Source organism: Ornithorhynchus anatinus, chromosome X3, assembly GCF_004115215.2.
Source record: "Ornithorhynchus anatinus isolate Pmale09 chromosome X3, mOrnAna1.pri.v4, whole genome shotgun sequence".
Lineage (NCBI taxonomy): Eukaryota > Metazoa > Chordata > Mammalia > Monotremata > Ornithorhynchidae > Ornithorhynchus > Ornithorhynchus anatinus.
This window is the reverse complement of record NC_041751.1, coordinates 14,166,712-14,179,434: the sequence shown is the minus strand read 5'-3', so window position 1 is coordinate 14,179,434 and position 12,723 is coordinate 14,166,712. Positions and strand designations below refer to the sequence as shown.

Here is a 12,723-nt window from a genome sequence, read left to right as displayed (position 1 = left end):
GTAGCAGACCACTATATTAAGCTCTTAAAATAGTAGAATAAATAGGCACAGTCCCAGCCCTTAAGGATTTTACAATTTACTTGGGGAGATAGATATTAAAAAAAAGCAAAAAACAGCTAGGAGAAGCATGGGAGTATAAGCATATATAAATTCTGTAAAAATTAAGGGCAGAACATGGGATGAATACCTAAGTACTTAAGGAATATGGATTCAGGTACATAAGGGATGCGATAGGGAGGGGAAACGGGGTGGGGGAACTGAGTGATCAGTTAGGGAAGACTTCCTGGAGGAGAAGTTATATTAGTAGGGTTTAAAAGAAGGGGCAAGTGGTGGCCTGTCGGGTATGAAGTAGGAAGGAATACCAGGCCGGGAGGAGAGTGTTAGCAAGGAGAGCGAGATGGGAGCAAAGTACAGTAATGCAAGGTAACTTTCCAATATAGGCTTCTACTCTAACCAGGTGAAAGTGGACCATTTTTCTAATTTCTTAGGCATGTTATGGCAAAGATGAATTGTATATGGGTTCACTCTCCTTAAGTCCCAGAGGCCCGGCAACTGATGATGATGCCGGCTGGGGCCACGTGAATCCCGAATACACAGTGCTTTACAATTGTGTTATTTGTTAAGTGCTTCCTGTGTGTCACGTTCTAAGCGCTGGGGTAGAGACAAGTCAATTTGGTCCCTGTCATTCAAGTCATTCACAGTCCCTGTCCCACATAGAGGTCACAGTCTTAATCCCCAATTTCCACATGCAGTAACTGAGGACCAGAGGAGTTAAGTGACTTGCCCTAGGTTACACAGCAGCCAAGTGACAGGCAACGATTAGAACCTGGGTGGTCTGACCCCGAGACCCTTGCTCTATCCACTAGGTCACGCTGCTTCTGTATTGCTTTGAAAATACAAAGAGCACCAACCCTTCATACGCTGTACAAGAATCAGTCACTGCCCCGCAATGGAGAAATAGTGTAAAATATATAAATTACTTAAAAATAATTAGGTATTGAGTTGCTTTCTTTTTCTAGATCAATATCATATTGAAAGATGAATTGTCATTGAAAATATACAGTTTGGTTGTATTCTCGGGACTGAGTTTACCGTGTATCAATTGATCAAATTAGCCAGCCGAATAGGGTACTCTGAAAGAATGTGAAATGAAACCGTTCAGCCTTGTCCTAATAAGAACATAATTGTGTTTAAGTGTAGCATATTGCAGTTTTACCCAACATATGTTATGGTCTTGACCTCTCTATAAAAACTGTCAAGGAAAATAAAAGGATAGCATGATTGCATTGCTTCCAATTAATTAAAAATAGCCATTAATCAATGTTAGTGCAGTTATATTACAAATACTTTTGCTGTAGTAATAATTCTGTTATGTATGACTGCCTTGTGTGTAAGAGTAACTTCAATCCCTTACTGAAATTAACCTTGAGAATTTCAAAGGAGAAAAAGAAGTAGATATAGCATAGGCATCATTCATGCAAATTAAAATTGTCCCTATGATCAAGGATCCCTCTCCTTCTCCCTCTGCCTTCCGCCTTGATCTGTAGTCCTAAACAAAATATATCAGTTTGCAGCTTGGAGAAAAAATGCCTAACCGTGGCAGGAATCAGCCCATAGCAGTGTGAATCTAAATTATGAGAATTTAGAGTAGCGCGTGCTAAAATTCAAACTAGTCAAAGAGCCTGAAGGCCAGCAGAAAGACAATCTGTTCACATTCTAGTTATTTGTCATAGCTAATTTTGTGGGCTTCCAGGTGGTGCACTATAGAAGAGTTTGAGGTTCTGCATTTTGATCTTTCTTGGGTACCTTCTTTGCCTTCCACCTACTACCCATGGGAGTCCCTCAAGGCCCAATTTTGGGTCTCCTTCTATTCTCCACTTACACCCATTCCCTTGGAGAACCCATTTGCTTCCATGGCTTCAGTCGCCATCTCCAAACAGACGATTGCCAATTCTACCTCTCCAATCCTGATCTTTCTCCTTCGCTGCAGTTTTGTATTTCCTCTCAACTTCAGGACCTGGATGTCCTGCCAATGCCCCAAACCTACTATGTCCGAAACTGAATTCTCACCCAAATCCTGCTCTCCCTGTATAGTTCCCAATACTATAGACAACACCACCATCCTCCCAGATTCTAGTTTCAGAAAGTTGCGATACTGAAAATGCAGTATGGACAGGACTTTCATGTTCAGGGTGTCAGTTTGATAAGTCCATCTTGCAGTGAAGATGCTAATAATAATGCAAGCTCCCCTCTAGACTTTAAGCTCTTTGTGGGCAGGGAATGCGTCTACTATATTGTCATATTGAACTCTCCCAAGTGCTTAGTACAGTGATTTGCACACGATAAGTCTTTAATGAATAAGATTGATTATTAATAATAATAATATAGTAAGTGGTATTTGTTAAGCACTTCCTATATACCAAGCACTATACTAAGCATTGAGGTAGTCAGAGTTATCAGGTGGGACACAGTCCATGTCCCACACGGGCTCATAGTCTAAGGGGAAAGAGAGCAGATATAGAATCCCCATTTTAAAGATTAGGAAACTGAGGCATGGATAAGTTATTTGCCCAAGGTCGCATAGCTGGTGGAAGTGAGATTAGGATCCAGATCCTCTGGCTCTCAGTTCCATGTTCTTTTCATCAGATCACGCTGCTTCTCGGCCTATCCCATATTGTGACTAACAGTAGGTGACTAACAGTCCTACCCATATTGTTTGCACATAAAGTCAGAGCCTTAACATACTCCTAGGTTTATCCCATAAAGGGTCTGTCTAGCCAGAGTTTCGTGAAGCCTTTACTAAAGAAGAAAACTGCTCACGATTGCTATCCACTCAGATAGTTCAGTGATTAATAAGTAAGTCATATCTTCTGAGTGTTTATAGTCTGCAGAACACTCTACCGAGTGCTGGGGAGAGTACAAAATGGCAGAGTTGGTAGACATGTTCCCTGTCCACAGAAAGTTTACTCCATAGAAAAGAACATTTTAGAATGTACTGATGGTGTTTCTCCTACCTTTCACATAGAAAAAAAAAAATAAGGGTGCCGTGGTACTGAAATATATCTACTTTCAGTTAAATTTCCAGTAATAGCATTGATTTTGATCTAAAATGCTTAGACTTCTCATCATCATCATCAGTAGCATTTCTTGGATGACGATTGTATGTAGAGCACTGAACTAAGTAAGTGGGAGTAAATCAAAGTGAGAGAACTTCTGCACTTGCTCCAGTATGCTGGTGAAAGCAGGGAGTGATAGAGAATACAACCTTCCTTCCTAGATGTTTACCTTCAGGGCATGTAGCATATATATTTGAATAGACGCGACCAGAGCGGATTGAGTTTGGTTTCAAACAATTTGAAATAAGCCACCCTACTTACCTCAGGCAAACCCTAAGAGCAAAGTCGTATCCCAGCAGGATGTACCACATTTCAGTGCCAGGAACTTGAATAAAGAAATCTTGGCATTGTACTTCTCAAGCCTGCTCTGCAATTTGAGTAAGATGAAAAAATAGCAGAGAGCTTTCTTTATTCTGCTCCTTAGATCAATTTGCTTTTAATTAAGTTACAAGTCTCAAAATAAAGCAGACCTATTATTCTACCTAGCGTGACTTGTAATTTAAGAAGCAAAGCGATTTAAAGGAGCGGATTTGGGTCCAGTGAAAGAATCTGTGGATCTCATTTCTAGTTTGTTCCAGTTGTAGTTTCAGTAGTATTTTTTGATGGTATTTGTTCAGAGCTTACTCTGGGCCAAGCACTGTTCTAAATTCTGGGTAGATACCGATTTATCAGGTTGGACACAGTTCCTGTCCCACGTGGGGCTCACAGTCTTAATCCCCATTTGACAGATGAGGTAAATGAGAAAGAAGAGACGTGAAGTGACTTGCCCAAGGTCACCCAGCAGATGAGTAGCAGAGCTGGGATTAGAACCTAAATCCTTCTGAACCCCAGGCCTTTGCTTTAACCACTAGACCACACTGCTCCCCATATTAATCATGAATCTAACATTATGTGGTGACCATTGAATGAAACACTGGGACTCTTCAGGGTCTCATATTCTAAAAGTAAGGTCGGGGGAGAATTTGATGAAGGTGCAATAGGAAAGATTCACTCATTCAATGGTATTTATAGAGCGCTTACTATGTAAAGAGCACTGTACTAAGCGCTTAGAATATACAATTCGGCAACAGATAGAGACAATCCCTGCCCAATGACGGGCTTACAGTCTAATCGATGGGCTTACAGTCTAATCGATGGAAACAACGTACAAGTAGATGACACAACGTACAAGTAGAAATTCAGAGTCCAACAACTCCAGTACTGAGGGGTTTTCTAGGGACTTGAGGGTGCCTTCACCCAGGTCAGTGAGAGACTGATTCCATCCGAAGCTTCACAAGTTCTAAAATCGTTATAGACTACAAGTTGCTACTGCTTAAATCTCAGATTTGGAAAACTAGGACTGATGACTCTTGTTAAAGTTGTCTGCCCTAAGTCAGCAATTCTCCCAAGTCCCTCTGACAGTTATCCTAAAATAATTAAACAATTCTTCTTGCAGAATAAAGAAAAAAATCATTTGCAACTTTTCTTATTAAGATGAATCTCCAAAGTGCAATTTTCAAACTGTGTTATAGACTAGATCAAGCTATGGGACTGAAGAGACAGTTTCATTTAGAAGACAAATCCTTGTCTTGATGAAACCCTGTTTATTAATTCCCTTCAATTTAACAGTAATCAACACCTTACTTGGCCATGCTTCATGGATATGGTGTGAGAAATAACTCCTGTAAAAAATGATAGCCAGTTAATTGGAAATATTACACTCTAAATGTTTAGTCATAATAATGATGAATCTCTTAGCCACCAGTCCAATTCAAATCAGAATGTTTTGGGAAGGAAAGTATCTTTGGATGATCCCGTAATCAAAATGAATGTTGGCAAAGAAGAATCATTATGAGATGAAAAAAGAAAGGAAAGAACAGCAAGTCTTGGCTTACAGCCCTCTATCGCTCAGAGTGATGGGCTGTCATAACCATCAGTGAGCTGTACCCTTAGCGTCCCACTTTTCTTTTAATCCACGGTCTCTTCACTGAAAGTCTATAGGCCTTTGTTGAGCCCACTTGTCTGTATTTGAGGTTCCATTTCCAGTCAAAACATGTATATTGTGGGGATATGAACTTTCAACACATGCCATTTTGCTCGTGGCCAGTGATGCCTGAAAATGCCCCAGTGACGCCTCTGTCTCCAGTGGAACATGATGGAAGATTTCCTATTGCTCATGTCTGAAAGGAATGAACTACAGCATAATAAGAAGCAGCAGAAGCAGAGTGGCTCAGTGGAAAGAGCCCGGGCTGGGGAGGCAGAGGTCATGGGTTCAAATCCCAGCACTGCCGCTTGTCAGCTGTGTGACTTTGGGCAAGTCACTTCACTTCTCTGGGCCTCAGTTACCTCATCTGTAAAATGGACATTAAGACTGTGAGCCCCACGTGGGACAACCTGATCACCTTGTATCCTCCCCAGAGCTTAGAACAGTGCTTTGCACATAGCAAGCGCTTAAAAAATGTCATCATCATCATCACGATAACAATAGTAATGATAAGAATAAGAATTAAATAATTGCCATGTGCTTACAATGTGCCAAACACTGGTCTAAGTGCTGGGAGGGATACATTACAATCAGATCAGACATGGTTCCTGTCCCACGTTGTAGTCACACACTTAGGTGGAGGAAGAAGAGATATTTAAGCTCCATTTTACAGATTAGGAAACTGAAGGAAATAGAAGTTAAATGATTGGCACAAGATCCAACAATAGACAAGTGTTGGAATGAAAGAAAACAGTACGACAACACAGTTAGTTCATCTGTTGGGTGAAATTCCTGGAATTAAAAGAGCTGTCGACAAATGTGAAATCTCACTGTATGAGCTGTTCCCAGTATTTCTTTTAAACATTCACATGCCTTAAAGAAAAATGAATCTGAGGAAAATTATGGAAGCTTATGAATCTTCAGAAACTAGACAATTGGCATAAATATGAAAGAATATTTTAAATATGAAAGAATATTATTCCACGGCTTGCTCACCTAACGAATTGTAATGATAGATGGGTCTGCATTATTTTCTGAGGGGTGGAGGGAAAGACTGGTCTGGTTTCAGACTGTACTGTCATTTCTCCAGTACCATAGTCACGTACACAGCCACGCTGTGTCCGCGTTACTTCCGTCATCCATTGAACATAGCCTGGACAGGTTAGGCACCAAAGAGCAGATAAGCCCTAGGGACTCTGATGATGTTTTTGTCAACACTCAGTCCTCATGCCAATCAAACAAATATGCAGGAAAAGTGGTATTGTACTCAGAGTATAGCTGCCAGCAACAGCCACCCCCTCCTTTTTTCCACGTAGTGAAAGGAAGAACATAGAAAGCAAGTGGAGCAGTCTTCTCTTCTATTTTGTACAAGAGAAGTAAATACGCTCAGCACCAGAAAATGATTGAATACGCTAGCATTTTTCTATAAAGTATACTGTGGTATTTTTGGTTAGCCAATATGGGAGAAAAATATAGTATATATTCTTATACTCGTAATGATTTGTTATATTTAAGAATATTATAGACTGATCTCAGTGCAGGCAGGGAATGTGTCTACCAACTCTGTTGTATTGTACTCCCCCGTTGGCCAATTTCCCTGTTCTGCACACAGTAAGAACGAGATAAACAACATCGATTGGTGAGAATATCATAATCCTCATCATCAATGTCTAATGAATAAATATCAGTAAGTAGATCGATATCTATCGTGTGCAGATCACCATACCAGGCCCTTGGGATCATTCAATAAAATCAGAAGTCGCATTCTTACTGCTTTTCAATGTCTAATTTGCTCTAGTGTGATTGTTTCCTTAATAATTTTGTGGGAGACCCCTGAAGATGGGAGTTGCTTTATCCTCTGGAGTTTGGTAAGAAATTTTCAATAGCTCTGTTTGAAAATGAGGCACGAAAGCATCAGCAATGATTTGATAGTTCCTTATAGTCAATTTGAAGAATATCACATTCAGCCATAGCCCAGTAATAATAATAATATTGGCATTTGTTAAGCACTTACTATGTGCAGAGAACGGTTTTAAGTGCTGGGGTAGATACAGCGTCATCAGGTTGTCCCACTTGAGACCCACAGCCTTAATCCCCATTTTAGAGATGAGGTAACTGAGACACAGAGAAGTTAAGTAACTAGCCCACAGTCACCCAGCTGTCAAGTGGTAGAGCTGGAATTCGAACCCATGACCTCTGACTCCCAAGCCCGGGCTCTTTCCACTGAGCCACGCTGCTTCGCTAGCCGTTGAATTGTAGAACGGCTTCTACTTTATTGGTGTCCTTCGATGGTTTGTAGGTTAAAGCTGACCAAAGGTTTTGCTACCTGGTCAGAGAAGCAGCGTGGCTTACTGGATAGAGCAGAGATCAGGCAGTCAGAAGGACCTAGGTTCCAATCCCAGCTCCACCACATGTACGTATGTGTGACCTTGTACAAGTCACTTCAATTCTCTGGGCCTCAGTTTCCTCATCTATAATAATGGGGATTAAGAGTGCGATCCCCATGTGGGACAGGGACCGTGTCCAACCTGAATAATTGATATCTACCCCAGCACTTGGAACAGTGCTTGGCACAAACTTAACAATTACCATTATTATTACTATCATTACTATGTTCTTGCAAAATCCTGTTATTGCTTGGGACAACTCACGTTTGATGTGAAGGTGGTTTTCCTTGGATAAAATGGTATTACTGCTAGATTTCTTAATGATTCCCTTTCTCTCTCCCTCCCTCACCCTCCTTCTCTATTTTGATAGGTAACCCATTATTAACCAGCAAGGTCAATGTCCTCATCAATGTCCTAGATGTTAATGAATTTCCTCCAGAAATTTTTGTGCCATATGAGACAACTGTGTGTGAAAATGCCAAGCCCGGGCAGGTACAGCAACGATATTTATACAGTTCAATTTTGGTTCAGTTGGGAGTCACTGGGATTTGATGACCAGACAGAAGAGGCACTCCTAAAAATCATGGGACAGAAGAAACCCTCTGGAAATAAGAACTCTCTCAATTTGTAGGCTAATTCCTCCTTTTTGACCACTTGCAGAAATAGTATATATGTGAAGAGTGGTAAGGCCTGCAATAAAGATGGAAGATCATGCTCCAGTCAGGGCTAGAAATAGTCATAGCAGTAATATTAGAAACAGTAGTAGTGATAGTAATATTTCTTAAACAACCACTTGGTGCAAGTGGACTATACTGAATGCTTGAAGGGTAGAGAATAAAGCAGTGACACACTCAATCGATAAAAGTGTGCAGAGCACTGTACTAAGCACTTGGGAGATTATAATCCAGAGGTGTAGACACGTCCTCTACCCACGGTGAGTTTACAGTCTAGAGGGGGAGGCCGACATTAGGATAAATACTTAATGTATAGCTGTGTACATAAATGCAACGGAGCCATAGGTGGGGTGAATACCAGATGCCCAAAGGGTACAGATCCAAAAGGGAGACAAACCTAAAAATATCTGCAACCAGTGGGGTCAAAAATTTGATATCAGTGAGGTTAATGGGATGGAACCCATTTTGAAATGGGAAACTGACCTCATGTTCCATTTCTATTTTCCCAGGTGATTCAGTTAATCGGTGCTGCCGATCGAGATCTTTCACCTGCTGGGCAACTATTTTCCTTCAGATTGTCCCCCGAGGCGACGCTGAAACCAAATTTTACAGTCCATGACTATAAAAGTAAGAGGGCTACTCAAATGTGTTTTTTTCTGTCAGCATGGCCTAGTGGAAAGAACACGGGCCTGCGAGTCAGAGTACCTGGGTTCTAATATCGACTCTACCACTTTTCGGTTTGGTGGCTTTGGGCAAGTCACTCAACTTTTCTGTGCCTCAGTTATCTCATCTGTAAAATGTGAATGAAGACTGGAAGCCCCATCAGGGACAGGGATTATAGCCAACATGATTATCTTGTATTATATATTATCTTATATCTAATTAACTTGCATCTATCCCAGCACTTAGAGTCTAAACACTGAGGTACATACAAGATAACCAGTTCTCACGTGGAGCTTACAGTCTAGGAGATAGAACAGCTGTTGCAGTCCCTTTTTTGCCGGTGTGATAACTGAAGCACAGAAAGAAGTGAGTCTCCCAAGGTCACACAGCAGGCAAGTGGTGGAGCCGGTAATAAAACCCAGATTCTGGGACTCCCAAGTCTGGGCTCTTTTGACCATTTAATTGTTAACTGATAATTAACAATTATCTTTTATCTACCCCAGCACTTACTACCAACCTGGTATATAGTAAGCGCCTAACAATACCACTAAAGAGAGCACAAACCCCCCACAAAACATAACTTTAAATAAACTATGGTATCTTTCAATTTTTCAACATTCGGAAATATCGGAAATCTAATGTCTACTTCAGTGAATAAATCCCCATAATTTTCTACTACTGAACAACAGAAGTTAACTGAACAAATGTTAGAAAAGTGCTGTTTTCTGTAGAACTGCACATGGTAATATTATTTTCTGAGACTTGACACTAATGTTGGTAATGTATTATTTTGGTTTCCCTTGAATCAAATTTATCATCTCCATTAATCAGGAAAAAAAGGATTTTAAAATGAATACTAGAAACCAACTTCCCTTTCCTATTGTTAAGCAAGATACCAGTTTGCAAGTGTGTAGTGAGGCATGGATGAGTGCTCTTGTTTCTCTGTCATGTTTTGCAGACAACACAGCGGGAGTCGAAACCAGAAGAAATGGATACAGTCGCAGGAAACAAGAACTCTACTTCCTCCCGATCGTAATAGAAGACAGCAGCTACCCTGTCCAGAGCAGCACTAATACGATGACTATTCGAGTCTGTCGATGTGATTCCGATGGGACCCTTCTCTCCTGCAATGTAGAGGCAATCTTTCTCCCCGTAGGGCTCAGCACTGGAGCTTTGATTGCCATTTTACTGTGCATCATTATACTTTTAGGTTAGTTTGCCCCTCAAATGACCTTCCTGTCTCTTTAGCAGTGTGGCTTAGTGGCAAGAGCACGGACCTGGGAGTCCCGGGATCTGGGTTCTATTACCGGCTCCACCACTTGCCCGCTGTGTGACTTTGGGCAACTCATTTTACTTTTCTGTGCTTCAGCTATCACACCTGCAAAATGGGAATTCAATACCTGTTCTTCCTCCTAGACTGTGAGCTCCACGTGAGAGCCGGTTAACTTCTATGTACCTCAGTGCTTAGATCCAGGCCAGAGGCAGGATACATGGGACAGATCAGCGGTGAGATAGGTGTGATCGAGGTACAGAGAGTAGGTTGGAACCAGTGGAGTGAAGTGTGTGGACTGGGTTGTAGTGAAAGAGCAGTGAGGTAAGCTAGGAAGGAGCAAGGAGAGTGCTTTAAAGCCAACAGTAAAGAGTTCTGGTTTGATTCAGAGGTGGATGGGCAACCACTGGGGGTTCTTGTGGAGGGGGGTATTTTTTGAGCACTTACTGTGTGCAGACCACTGTCAGAGCAGAGTACAGTACAACAGAATTTGTGGACACATTCCTTATCTACAACAAGCTTACAGTCTAGAGGAGAGACAGACCATTACTATAAATAAATAACTCATAATATGTAATTTATAAATCAGAAAACTTGGGTTCTAATCCTGGCTCCACCACTAGTCTGCTCCGGGACCTCGGACAAGTCAATTTCTCTGTGCCTCAGTTTTCTCATCTGTAAAATGAAGATTAAATCCTACTCATTCATTCATTCATTCATTCATTCATTCATTCAATCGTATTTATTCATTCATTCAGTGACATTTATTGAGCGCTTACTGTGTGCAGAGCTTAGCACCCTACTAAGCTCAACTCCCTCCTGCTTAGCTTGAAGCTCAGTTGGGACAGGGACTATGTCCAATCTGATTATCTTCTGTCTATTCCAGTGCTTAGAATGGTGCTTGGCACGTAGTAATTGAGCCGGGTGTTGTGCAGGGATCGTCTCTATCTGTGGCCGAATTGTGCATTCCAAGCGCTTAGTACAGTGCTCTGCACACAGTAAGCGCTCAATAAATATGATTGATTGAATGAATGAATGAATAGCAAGTACTGTAATAATAATGATGATGATGATGACATTCTGACATGCTGATTAAGAGACAGGCTTTTTCTACTCTTTGCTTATATCAAAACTGTTGTCTTGCTGCAGCCATCGTGATACTGTATGTGGCCCTCCGGAGGCAGAAGAAGAAAGACACTCTGATGACCTCTAAGGAAGACATCAGGGATAATGTCATCCACTATGACGATGAAGGAGGAGGAGAGGAGGACACCCAGGCATTTGACATCGGTGCTCTGAGAAATCCCAAAGTGATAGAAGAAAACGGAATGCGCAGGGATATAAAACCAGAGCCCCTGTGTTTGCCTCACCAGAGACCACCAGCCGAAGACAACACAGACATAAGAGATTTCATTCATCAGCGGCTACAGGAAAACGATATGGATGTTTCCGCCCCTCCTTATGATTCTCTAGCAACCTATGCCTATGAAGGAAATGGATCCATAGCTGAGTCCCTCAGCTCTATAGACTCCCTTGCTACAGACGCAGACCAGGATTATGATTTTCTGGTTGACTGGGGACCCCGCTTTAAAGTCCTGGCAGACATGTTCGGAGAAGAAGAAAGCTGTAACCCTGATAAAGTCACTTAGACGAAGAGGGAGTAAAATGCAACCTAGAGAAGAAATTTAAAAAAATGAAAAAAAAAACAAAACAAGCTTTATGAGACAAGATTCCTTTGAATATCTTGTTCCAACAAGTTACTCTATTTATCATACTGTCAATATGTATTTTTTTCATTTTTTTGTTACTTTGGAATTGTACTGAGACAAGCTCAGGCCTATTAGATACAATTTACTGACATGACAACTGAGAAAGAAGATAAGCTTTTCTGGCATCGTGGTGGAAGAGTGGTAGATTTTTCTAAATTCCACTGAAGTGCCTATTGAAACTTCTCTCATCTGAAGGGGTGCCCAGTACATTATGCTGTCGTGGCACTATGGGATTCAAAGATTTTAAACCAAGACCATAAAGTAAAGACATTGACTTTCTGTCAAGGAGCAATAGCAACCTGCCGACTTCTGATTTGCGGGGTGGGGAGGGACGGGGGGAAAGACGGGGGCTTTCTAGAACCTGTCTATTTCCCTCTCGATGGGGTTGTGTTTTTTATTACTAAAAGAAAAAATGCTGTATACCTAGACATCTCATTTCTTCTGCCACTGTTTCATTGGAAATGGAAGTAAAAATTGCTCACATCAAATTGAATATGTAAATCCCAAATTAAAAAAAAAATAGTTTGACTATAAGTGAATTAGATTTGATGTTCATTAAAATGTTACACCTTTTCCATAATAAAATGCAAAAACAATCGTATGAATGTTTCCTTTTTATACAGGGAGGTTCTTGGGTCATCGGGGGGCTTGGGCTGGCTTTGGGGGTCCATCCTGCATCTCTGCACAGAGAGGGAGACTTCTCCGATCACCGACCGGGTCCCCCCATTGAGGGAACAGGTCCTGATCAGACTAAAGGCTCCTTGGACTCCATCCAGTGGGGCTGGTGGATTCCTAATTAACCCAAAACAACCTTATGGTCTAGGGGGGAGACAAAACATTAATATCAAGAAATAATTAATATATAATTTATAAATCAGAAG

At 41.2% G+C, this 12,723-nt stretch overlaps 1 protein-coding gene across 2 annotated transcripts in view; it reads left to right on the top strand.

Moving 5' to 3' along the window:
- CDH12 (cadherin 12) overlaps window positions 1-12,443 on the top strand; it is a 503,695-nt gene extending 491,252 nt beyond the window's left edge. For both annotated transcript variants that reach the window (XM_007655500.3, XM_039910661.1), the window contains 4 exons: window positions 7,837-7,958; window positions 8,650-8,767; window positions 9,762-10,013; window positions 11,223-12,443. In XM_007655500.3, coding sequence (XP_007653690.1) covers window positions 7,837-7,958; window positions 8,650-8,767; window positions 9,762-10,013; window positions 11,223-11,722 — 992 coding nt within the window. In that variant the 3' untranslated portion in view covers window positions 11,723-12,443. The remainder of the gene's footprint in view (window positions 1-7,836; window positions 7,959-8,649; window positions 8,768-9,761; window positions 10,014-11,222) is intronic.
- Window positions 12,444-12,723: the final 280 nt, after the last annotated feature.